The following is a 12779-nucleotide window of genomic DNA, read 5'->3' on the forward strand; positions in this document are numbered from 1 at the left end:
TCCATTAACTGACTCTGGATTTTTATTTGCTGTGATACATAAAGGGTGATAGTATTTGGGGAGCTAGATTTGTGGCATATGTTCTTTTCTAATTTGTTAGCCTTTTGAGTTAAAAGGGAGAGGTATTTTGTTTTTATATGGCCAAATGGGGAGAAATGTTTTGTTTTTATATAGCCTAAGTTGTCAATGTTTCATTACTTCTGGACTTGTGTAATACTTGGCCTTCAACACTGACATTGTAGAATAATAACCTCTTTATCTAAAACTTTTATAGTTTCATACTTGAAATTAAATTTCTGACTCAGTTTTATTTTTTTGTTTCCAGATGGGCACCCAGCTGTCCAGATCTCATTTATTGAATAAGTCATATTTTCCCCACTGAAATACAGTGCCACCTTTATCATATATTATACTCTCAAACCTATATGGGTCTTTTCTGGACTTTATTCTACTCCACTAACCTGTCTTTTTATTCATGTTTTCTGGTACCAAGTGGTTTTTGCTTTAATAGTGTGGTTTAATAATTAGGAAGCCTAGTCCTCTCTCGTTATACTTTTTTTTAAGTGTATTTTTGACTATTATCATATATTTATTTTTTCATATGTACTTAAGAATCATCTGCTAAAGTTCCAAAACTCTAGTTCTAAAAGAGTCTTATTGGTATTTGTATATTAGTGACTTAACCAGGGAGAATTGATGGCTTTATAACTATTAGTCTTTGTACCAAAGAATAAGATATGCATTTCCATTTATTCAGATCTTCTTTTTTTTTCATATATTTTAGTAGTATTTTAAAATTTTCATCTGGACTGTATTTGTAGATATGAAGGATGTTGATTTTCATGTATTAAAATGGCCTCTTTCTGAGTTTTAGTTTTTTTAGATATATAATTATATCATTTGTAAATAATGATTTTACCTTTTTCTTTATAGTTTATACTGTGTATTTTCTTTATCTTATCTAATTTCATTGGCTAGTATCTCTAGAACACGATAAACTAATGGCAGTGATAGTGGACTTTCCCTGACTTTAACAGGATTTCTTTTAGTGTTTTCCTATTAAGTCAAATGTCATATTGAGATATGTTTTATTCACTTCCTCCTGTTTTTAGACAGTTTTTTGAAAGTTAAAACTAGATGTTGAATTCTAGTAAATGCCTTTTCATATTGAAGATTATTATGTGTTTCTCTTTTTAAATGTATTAATATATGTGAAGAGCAAAGCTATTGCCCAGCACCAGGGTATGTTGCCGTGTGGGAGTGCAGATCTGGTTTTCCAGACCTTTCAGTTTGTCAAAGGGTCGGAAATCTGGGTTCAGTTTTCTTCTTGTCACACGTGTGGGCTGAACCAAACATATGCAGGCCAGATTTGGAGACAGCTTCAGGGCTGCTGGTTTGTAGTCTCTATTCCTGTCTATTCCCAGAAATAATTAGAACATAGTGACAGTCTTAAATTATGTCATCTTATGTAATTAAAGATATATTTTCATTTTTGTTTGGAAAAATCTGATTTTGGGGGATGATTTTATAATTTTAGCTAATAGATATTATAGTTCTCTCTCATCTTTTTATACCTTGCTTTTTTGACTTGTCATGATAAGACCTTTAGGTAATTATTGCACTTCTCTGAATTTTTACCTATTAGTTTTAAGCTTTCTTAAGTTTTAGACTTCCTTAATATAAGCAATATCACCATAAAATGTCTTTCTCTCACTTTGAAAACCATTTCCTTGTTTCTACTCTTTTTTCCCCTCGTGGTTTGTGTATGTTCCCTCTCTTTGTCTTTGTTTCCATTGTATCACTTTTTAGAAAAACATTGTTTTTCATTCTTTTTCCTGACTTCCTTTCTCATGTTAATTAGTCTTCAAAGAGCATTATATTCAGGAAAATACATTTTCTCTTACAGATTCACTTGCACATAAGGAGAATTCCTTGTATTTATTGATGACAAAGAGAAGGAAACAGATTTTCTTTTTCCGTAATAAAACTATGTCTGTACAGACACAGCTAAATAGTTAAAATTTTCTGATGAATTTCATTAACATGGCCAAAATATTTTTGATTTCAAGTGGATTCTTTACCTTATTGTAGGTTCCTATTTAATTTTAGATGAATATATCTAAGAAAACATTTAAAAAACTAAAAAATTATTCTGCTGAATTATTTTTTTTAACTTTTATATTTTAGAAATCATTGTACTTACTATGTTTTCATGAATTCTGCTTGTGATTTTTCTTCTGATAGGAATAATTTTAAACCTGATTCAAAGGTAAATACTAATATTTCAAGTTACAAAACAGAATCTTTTATATTTGATCATGAACTCGTTTGTGTCATATATACTATTTCTTTGTCTTAACTATTTGTAAATTCCCTTTTATAGCATAAGGACTTACTATTTCCTAATTATTTGCATTTGTAGTGTTTTTTTATTAGTGATATCAGATGGGCTCAAACAATGCTTATTCCAACCTCATTCCCTCTCTTCATGTTCTCAGAGTTATTTTTGGAGTCATTTGATCACATCTGCTTTTACTCACATTCACAGTGGGCTGACTCCTGATTTATGTCTCATTGCTTGTCAGTTAGCGCTCTTCTCTCTCACAGGCTATGATTTGTGTTCTTGTGGGACTGTTAGGATTTTCTGCAAGATTAAATCATAGTCCTCAATGATTTCAGTGATTATGCAAATTTCAACTTTTTCCATAATCATATATCTTCTGCTGTGGCAAAAAGTATATAGCTTTTCATCTGTATGGTGTGCTGTTTTAATTTAACCCTAGAAAGACATTAAAGTACCTTAATATTTGGCATAATACAGTTTCTAGGCCAAGCTGGACTGTTGCTGTTTAAATTTTGCTCCAGGTTCAATCCGCGAGGAGAATGGCGTTCGGTGGCACGTGTGTCCCTACTGCACCAAGGAGTTCCGGAAGCCCAGCGATCTGGTGCGCCACATCCGCATCCACACCCACGAGAAGCCCTTCAAGTGTCCGCAGTGTTTCCGGGCCTTTGCCGTGAAGAGCACGCTGACCGCCCACATCAAAACGCACACGGGCATCAAGGCGTTCAAGTGCCAGTACTGCATGAAGAGCTTCTCCACCTCCGGGAGCCTCAAAGTGCACATCCGCCTGCACACAGGTGCCGAGGGGCTTCTCGGGCCCTTCCCTCGCTCCGCGGGCCGACTGACAGCAGGGTCTGCAGAGAATAGCCGAACGCTCCGAACGCTCCGTTTTTATTTCTTTAATAAGTATTTTTGGTTACGTTCTGTAGGCTCGGCATGAGGTATATACTGGTAAAGAAAGTCGAGGTGACTTTGATCCTCATGGAGCTGATGGCTTAATGAGGGAGGCGTTAAACAGTACCACTCATGAACGCACACAGACGTGCAGAGAGTGAAGACAGAGCCTACTGTGGGCGACCAGGTGTAGAGTTAGACTAGGTGGGCCTTTTTCAGAAGAGACACTTCTGCAGTGTATGAAGACCTCTGGGTTTTCGGGACATCCTTCAGCCGGACCGTTTGTGTTGAGGACTTATGCAGGGAGGGAAACCTTAATAACTACTCTACCTTTCAGATATTTTGTCATCAATAGTAAGGCATGAAAATGTTCATATTCAGGCTTCAGTTTTGTTTACACAGCTTAATTGAGATAAAATTCAAGTTTGAAAGTATTAAGTTCAGAATTGTGCAACCCATGCCATTATCTGATTTTTTGAACATTTTTATCATCATCCCCAAAAGAAACCCCTTACCCATTAACAGTAACTTCCCCGAGCCCCTCAGGGCTCCTGGGCTGAGCTGGCCATATGGATGAGTATTTGAAAAAGCTGAAATTAGTCGGTTTTATTCTGTGTCCTTCTTTGGAATCTGCATTTTCATTTTCCAATAAAATTGTAAGTGAGGGACTTTCCTTCAGAAAAGAGAAGCAATAGTAGAGGATTAAGAGGATATTATTACTGTCAGCAGCAGCAGCAGCAGCATTATTTATAATCAGTAACGACTACACTCAGTGCTGTGTACTCAGTCCTTGGCACTGCCGAGTGCTGTTTACGGGTGAGCATGTCCAGTCCCTGCAGCCGGCCTGGAAGCAGGCAGTGCTGCTCCACTGTGCAGATGGCGACGTGAGAGAGAGCAGTCTTACACACGTCAGTGTTCTTGAGGACTACTTGTCTGAATATCCGTATTGTATAATGTAAGCCTTTCTCCTGAAAATAGTAAGTTTTTTTTTACTAAAATGCTCTTATTATGTGCCTTAACATCTCTAATATACACTGTATTCAAACAAGGGAAAATAACTAAAATATCCATGAAATTATAAGCATGAAATGATAAATTGAATATTCAAATCAGTATTAAAATACCAGAATTTTATGTTGGCATTAACTGTTAAGATGCATTTCCTTGAAATAAGTCTACTGTGTACTTTTATTTTTATTAGGAGTCAGACCTTTTGCTTGTCCTCACTGTGACAAAAAATTTCGAACCTCAGGCCATAGGAAGACTCACATTGCTTCCCACTTTAAACACACGGAGCTAAGGAAGATGAGGCACCAGCGAAAACCTGCAAAGGTTCGTGTCGGCAAGGCGAACGTTCCAGTCCCTGATATTCCTTTGCAAGAGCCAATTCTCATAACTGACGTAGGTAAGATTTTCTTCCCTGTGGTACCTTACAAAGGCTATATAAGTATTATGTTCTCCGTAATTAAATCGTTTGGGGCATGGTGTTAATAAAGTTTTCATTAAACATTGTTTTGTGTTATGGGCCAGTTTGTTCCACAATCAAAATTAAATCCTAGTTCTGTCTAAACTACTGATCAAATTATGTTCTTGGTTAAGAGAGAAATAGTGTGTAAGTGAAGATATTAGTATATAAGTCTTCACTGAAGAAAAATTCTTACCTCACTGGAGACACCAAAAATAGACAAGTGTTCTGTATGTGAAACTCACAGTCCACTTGGTTAGCTTCGTCTTAAATCCCTACATGATGTGTAATTGATTATTATTTGGGCCGCTTTAATCTTTGGATTAAAAAGAAAAACTACCCACTTTTAAGTTCTTTTTAGGCTCAATGTTATTGTAATCAAAGTAAATTGTGATTTTTTTAACTAAAAAGAAAACACTGCTTATGAGAATCTTCATAAAAATGATTTTTGTAAGTGCTAGAACAAATTAAGGAAACCTCATTAAATTCTGTGTGAGAATTTACATTTTTATGCAGTTCCTATATTTCATCATTGTCTTAGACAAGATAATCCAGTCTATGAACAAAACTAACATCAAATGAAATATAATTTAATATAAATAAAGCTTAAATGGTATAAAGAGATTGTAGATTAATATACATTATAGTCCACTAATAGGATGATCAACAATCACGAACCTTTATGTATCTAGGAATATAGCATCAAAATGTATAAACCAAGCAATTAGAAGAAAGGAGAAATGTTCAAATTCTGAAGTATAGTGAGAAATCCTCCATTAGACCAATTTAACTGAACACAGTGAAACTGAAGAGGATTTGAAGCATATGTATAAAAAGGGGGATTTAATAGCTTTATAGAATCTTTTACTCTAAAATACACACTTTTAAAAATATGCATGAAATAGAAGTTGATCACATTCTAGGGCATAGAGAAATTTCAAATTTTCAGAAGTAGGTATTGTATAGGATACAATCTTTGATTTCAGTTCAATGAAAACATTGATAGAAAATAGTTATCTAAAATTTAATTATATGGAAAAGAAAGACTCAAAACTGCAATTACATACTACAAATGGGAGCATTATATAAACAGATTGGATGGACCAAAGCTGTCATCAGAAAAATTAAGACTTTTAAGAAGTATTTCTTACTAAAAAATAAGAAAACATGAAAATAAATAAAATATATAACTCGAAAAGCTAGAAAGGGGCCGGCCCCGTGGCATAGCGGAAGTGCTCGTGCCTCGCTGCTGGTGGCCTGGGTTCAGATCCCAGGCGTGCACCAATGCACCGCCTGTCAGGCCATGCTGTGGTGGCGTCCCATATAAAGTGGAGGAAGATGGGCACAGATGTTAGTCCAGGGCCAGTCTTCCTCAGCAAAAAGAGGAGGATTGGCATAGATGTGAGCTCAGGGCTGATCTTCCTCACAATAAATAAATAAATAAACAAATAAATAAATAAAACCACTTATTTAAAAAAAAAGCTAGAAAAATGAAAATAGCGAAAGGGAATTAATAAGTATAAAAGAATTTAAGCTAGAAGACAAAATTCTAGTGACCTTAAATGATTTTATAGTTTTAAGTAAATAGTAAAACAGATAACTTGCTATGTCACTAGTACACTAAAAACTGAGAAAACATCTATAATATTAGGAATGAGAAATGAGCTATAAGCACAGATACAAATGAGATAAAAATTGTTTGCAAAAACTCTACAACTTTTTGCGACTACCTTTGAAAATTTAGTTGAAATGGATCTTTTCTAGAATAATGTACTTATTAGAATTGACTCTAGAAGAAATGGAAACCCCAAAAAAACAGACAACTAATTAAAGATCATCCTCTCCAAAATACTAGTCTCTGATTTTATGTATGAGTTCTACTAAGGTTTCTGGGAGCTATAATTCTTAGGGTATTTAATTTTTTAGAGCATAGAAACTGGTCGAAATTTCTATGGTAGGTTAAAATGCTTTGATATTCTTGTGCAGTTTTGGTAGCTGACAAAACAACAGACCAATTTCACTTAATATGTATTTAATCTTCACCATAGTCCATAGGTTCTCAGTGTGTTATTCCTGAAATGCAGAAAAATCTCTAAAAGTCAGGACAGATTAAACATTTATTTATTGCTCCTAGAATTATGCTTCATGCTTGAGGGTTACCCTCAAATTACCAATTTTTTCAGGTTGCCATGAGTCAAGTTAAACACCTATGGGTTTCTTGACTTTAAATTTATGAATCCTTAGTTGAGTTAAATGAGAGTCCTGAATCTCTAGACTTTTTCCAAGGTTACAACGGGATACATTTTGCTTGTTGGCTTCACAGATGCCTGCGTCTTAGACCAAATTAGTGGAAGTGGAATTCTCTTTTGGTCTAGGCTGAGCAAGACACATGAGGGAAGTGATTCGTAGAGTTGGCTTCACACTGTAAGCTGTAAAATATTGTAAATACTTGTTTTCGTGCTTAACTTCATTGATATTTATATTTGTGTCTGTCTCTTCTCTCAGACTCTGAGCTCCTTGGGGGCTATATGACTGTAATAACCTTTGGAGGACAGATTTTGATACCAACTCGACAGAGGTTTTAGCATAGATTAGTTACAATTAGTTGACTTAATTGGGAGATGAGATGTTCCAGTTCAGTATAGTTACTTAAAACACAATATGCTGTCCACCGAGACTGTCACTTAGGAAAGTATTAGAGTAATTTAATCTCTGCATATTAAGGCAGCACTGTGGGATGGTATAGTACTAAGTAGTGATATATTTTTAAAAACTTTTAGAGCTGCATGGGAACTTAAAAATAGTCTTTCCAAAGCTTCTCTACATCCTCATTCCTCATTTTTACAGATGTAAAAACTGGGGTGTAAAGAGTTATAAAATTGCTTTTAGGTTGTACAACTAGTTTTTGCTCCTGGTAGAACTAGAACCTGGATATTCTGACTTCTAGACCAGGGCTGTGTTCAGTAAAGCTTACTTCCTTCCCACATCCATTACCACTGCATTCTGTGCACAGAAGTATGGAAGAGTACACCATGATTTTCAGAGTCACTGTATCTTGATATCAAGCACCAGTAGTCTTTACTGAACTTGAATATTGTGCAGTTTATTGCATTTTAGGGATTGTATTTCACTAGTGTTTAGAGTCTGTTCTACTCTAAATTTTTTTTCTTGTAATTCAAGAACTAAATGTTAAATAAAATAACGTGGGAAGTATTGGACTCAAGGTGGTCAAAATATTCTGACCTGTAGCTGCTTCTGGATTATCAAATCATATATATATATATGTATGATATGCCTATTTTTAAAACAATCACTCTTTTTCTCTATATATGACTCTGTGTGTGTGTAAATGTAGTATCACCATTTTTCCATTTTGTGTAGCATAAATGTTTGAAATATCTTTTCATTGAAGTGAGACAGGGTTTGGTTATCTATTATTTTAAACTTCAGGGCTGTAATAATTGATCTTCCAAGTTCATATTCATGTTTTAATCATATTGATATTAGTGCATTTATCTTGCTTTTCTCTAACACATTTGTCTAACCTAGTATATCAAATTTATTTTATATATCTTATGTAGGATTTTATATATCTTATGTATCTTATATATAATATATGTTATGTTTGTCATCATTTTGTCATTTTGCAGTATTTGCATTCTCTTACTGATTGCACTATATGAAAGCTTTTGTAAAACTAAGTTGTATTTTCCTCAAGCCCCATAACAAGATAAAGCTTTTTCTTCTGTTACTGTAGAAGGGATTTTAGGAAGTTTTAAGGATGTTTCTAGTTTGTTTTTAAGGCATATTAATTAACTGAAATTTATTCATGCCTTTCTTTGAGATTAGTAATTTCCTTAAAAAAATATTAAGGACTGATAGTCCAGTAGAAATGACATAATATAGCCGAGGCCGTTAGGACTTTTATGTGTGTTTAATCACACTTAGTTTTTTTTCTCTAAAGATTGAGATCTTATAATTAGCCTAACTTTTTAACAGAACTCTGTGTTTATAAAATTATTAGAGGTGAAAAATAAGGCATCTAAAAAATGAGGCCTGTTATTTTACTTCTTTAATAGCTCAAAGTAGAGCCCCACAAACTCTTCTTGCAAAGGGCTTAGAACCATCTGGAGATGTGTTTCAAAATACATATGCCTGGATACCCCCCAGGAATTATAATTGCACGTCTAGGGGGAAAACACTAAGGTAACAGTTGTATACACTAGATTGTTTATTGCAACATTGTGACAGTATACACAGTTAGAAATAGAAATTGAAATATCCATCAAAAGTGTATGAAGTGAACTAGGTACCTTGGTACAGTGAAATTCCTTGCAGACATGTTGGGGATGGTGTCATATGTAATGACTTGGAAAGACATTAGACGTATATATGAAGTATAAACAGGTAATAACAGTGTGTATGGTCGATCCCATTGATGTTTGTACATAACAAATTCCTTTTTTAGAGTATACACCAAACTGTCAACTATGGTTTTCTCTGAGAGATGTAACTGTGCAAGTTCTTTTGTTTTTCTATTTATGATCTTCTGAATTGTTTGAGAAGGGGCCAGAGCACTTGCAGGTTGCATAAGAATGGATTGGCAAGGGGTTGGATAAGGGGATTCGGCTCATGGAGTACAGGCAGGATTGGGAAGGAAGTGAAAGACTGGGAGACTGAGGACAGGCCAGGACATGAGGCTGGGGCCCAGCAGACTCAAAGAGTGGGTCGTCAGGAGTGAGAGCTTCAAGGGAAGCAGTTTGACCAGAGACTTACTTTTCTGGAGAAGAAATAATGAACTAAACATTTCTGTGAAGTTGTTTATGATGGAGAATTTGTTTATCATGGAATGTAGTTTCCAGAAGCCACAGGCGAAAGAGTTGGGAGGAGAACATGGGGGGCTGGGTGGGGTGTTTGCTGCAGAGGGAGGTGGCTGGAGGGGGGACCCTGGCCCAGGGTGGGGGTGACACAGAGTGGAGGGATGATCCGTGGGCAGATAGGCAGTCTTAAGTCTCTAGATCATTTTCCGGTGTGAGGTTGCTTCAGCAAAGGCTGGATGTCAGGGGCTGACAAGGCGGATGGTTGGTCGTGTGTTGAAAGGTGCTAAATCAGGTGTGGCCTAAAGCCTGGAGGAGTCCAGGCCTGACTGCTCCTGCGGAACCACACAATTGTGCCATCTAGAGAGCTTGCTGTCTATACTGCAGAGCTCTAGGAGAAAGTCTCCCGAGATCCTAATTTTATCAGTGGCCTTCAAGTCTGACTGTTGGTAACATTTTGAACAGCAGCCCTTCCCCAGCCCCCATAAGGCATATTCTTTTTTGGTTTGGGAAATGGTAAAAGCAATAATTTGTTTTCTCATTTAATTACCTTATTTTTTTCCCTGTGAAACAGATAGAAGACAACCATTGGAGGGCTTTTTAAAAATTACCTTGTAAATTTCATTAATTTTACCTGCTTCCGTGAATTTATGTAATTTATGTAACTAATTGCTTAAAATTATTTCACTTTCCTATGTTTTTCTTTCTTGTTGCTTTTTAATGTATATCTTGTCTAATGAAACATGCAAAATTTCTCACATTTGTATATTTGTACAGTTCATTTTAGTTGTGGGAGGAGAGTTTTTAAATTTTTTTATTTACGTTTTTCTTAGAAACCATTCATTCCATTAAGTTCAACAAGGAGCAAGAAAATGGCTTATCAGATATTGAGTTTACAACTTTAATTAACTGGTACTTTTTTGCTAACAGTTATTGAACCTATTTGTATAAAATTCCAAATAACTGTGTCTAATATGCTGTTGTGCATTATCAGAGGACCTTCTACAGTGAGCATTTGAATTTTACAGTTTCATAAGCTTAGTAGTGCCCAGAGGTGTCACTCATTTTAGTTACCACTTTGGAGAATATTCACATTAGTTTTCTGTTCTCTTCGTAGCACTTAACATGGTTCCATAAACACAGTAGATGTCCAATAAAAGTTGACTGTAAGACCATGAATAAATAATCTTCGTTTGAATTTGTGCACGTTTCTTTCCTTCAGTCTCTAATTTCTAGACACTGGGAATGGGATCATTAATTTACTCAGTCATATTTATGTGTCCTGCTTGGCAGGTGTTATGTTGGCCCATGGCTATGTTCGTGACCATGGGGCAAGTCCTAGGCTCAAGAAGCTATACCCAGTGGAGTGGGGAAAAGAGACAAGAGAGCAAGCAGTGACAAATGCTGAAATAGAAATGTCGAAGTGTAGAGGTGGGAAGGTGTGGGTTTGTTGAGAAAATAGGGAGAGCTTAATGATATAGAGGGACAAGATGAAGCTGCATATATGGATAGATAGTGGGTGGATGGATGGAGAGATATGGATAGAAAGAACGAGCCAGCGTTGGAATGCCAAGCTGGGCAGTTGTAATAATAAGTTCTTGATAGTAAGCCATTGAAGGTATCTGAGCAAACTGCTGTTAGGATCATGGCTTACTTTAGTAAAAATGTTTTTCTGTCAGTGACGTGAGAAGGTAGAGTAGAACAATCATTTGGGAGGCTGGCATTGTCTAGATGAGTATTTCACAGAGCCATGTAGAGGAGAGAACACGAGTCTGGGTTTAAAGGATCAGCCCTTGTACGGCCATTGTGTCTTTGAGCACCAGGCATGTCATTTTGTCTACATCAGATTTAGTATGTGTGGCCTGGAGAAGGTAGTGGGGGTGGACTGAATGATGAAGTTTTTTTGTGGGGGCAGGAGAGAAGAGTCATTAGGGTAAAATCAAGCCAATGCCTTGAAGCACAGAGTGATGTTGGAGCTGCCGGGAGGGAGAATGTCCTCGTATGGTACTGTTACTGCTCAAAAAACTGGCGAAATGGGAAAAGGCTTGGCAGCTCTTAGGGTTTTGCTGTGTGGATTATACACAAATCATAAGGGAGGGTTTTGAATTCTCTTTGAAAAATAAATGAGCTTCTGTTGCAAGCATCAGGAAGTACAGGTCAGTTTAGTTAGGTCTAATATATGAGCAATATGATTTAGCTGAGGTATCGAATTCTCTTCAGCTTTATTTTTTTTCTCCTTTGTTTGAGATTGGTAGCAGAGAAATAGAAATGAGGAAACAAGTTTAAGAGACATTGGACAAGTACGATCTCCAGGACTGGCAAATGACAAACTTAACGAGACAGAGAAGAGAGCTGTCAAAGATTCTTAAATACCTGGCCCTGTGTGACTAGGAGAAGGGTGTTCCATAGGTACAAGTAGGAGAGTTAGGAGGAAGAAGTAGGTTTTAGAGCAAAGAATGAGCTGTATCCTGGACTGGTAGAGAATTAGGAAAGCAGTGTGTTAGGAGGTGCCTATTGATAATCATTGTGTCGGAGTTAATGGTACAGCTAAGAGAGGAGAGAGATTGTGGGCCGAGTCCAGAATCTTGGCAGATAGCTGCATTGCCTTGGAGGAGGAGTAACAGCCAAGATAGAATGACAGCATGAGTCTTCCTCTTAATGTTCCAGGAAAATATTAAATAATTCAAAAGTACATTTGTCCTGAATTGCTACTCAATAGCTTGATCAAGAAATGTTTATTACGTGGTCAACCTAAGGGAATTGTTTATTTATTGAAAGTATGTAAAACCTGAAATATTTGTTAGTAATTTTGCTATTTGCAAATATCCCTTTAATAAGCTTTCTATGAAACGCTGACTTTTTTTAGAACAAAAGATCATGTTAGAATCATTTCTCCTTTGAGTTTATTATAGTACCTAGTATGCAGTCTTCATACTGAACAAGTAAGGGATTAAAAATCCTGATTAACCTAAATTTTGGATATAGTTAGGTAAATTCCATGCCAACAAATGCTCATATAAAAAGTAAATGTAGGAATCCATTAAAAATTGGTTCTAGAACCAAGGGAAGTAACTATGACATTATAGATAGTCCTTATGTTGAAAAAATATCTATCTTATATTAACTATGTAAGCATCTCCTGATAGGTGTTCTTTAAATAGTCAGTTCCTAACACAATTAAAATAGCATTTAATTGCAACATTGGAATCTATACTTTAACTCCTCAGAATTTTCACTTTCTGGGTAAAGCAGATGCCTTTTG

General features: G+C 35.9%; 1 protein-coding gene across 6 annotated transcripts in view; it reads left to right on the top strand.

Moving 5' to 3' along the window:
- ZNF236 (zinc finger protein 236) overlaps positions 1 to 12779 on the top strand; it is a 118673-nt gene that overhangs the window by 55635 nt on the left and 50259 nt on the right. For all 6 annotated transcript variants that reach the window (XM_058557320.1, XM_058557324.1, XM_058557321.1 and 3 more), the window contains 2 exons: positions 2866 to 3138; positions 4437 to 4640. In XM_058557320.1, coding sequence (XP_058413303.1) covers positions 2866 to 3138; positions 4437 to 4640 — 477 coding nt within the window. The remainder of the gene's footprint in view (positions 1 to 2865; positions 3139 to 4436; positions 4641 to 12779) is intronic.

This window comes from Diceros bicornis, chromosome 16 (genome assembly GCF_020826845.1).
Source record: "Diceros bicornis minor isolate mBicDic1 chromosome 16, mDicBic1.mat.cur, whole genome shotgun sequence".
NCBI lineage: Eukaryota > Metazoa > Chordata > Mammalia > Perissodactyla > Rhinocerotidae > Diceros > Diceros bicornis.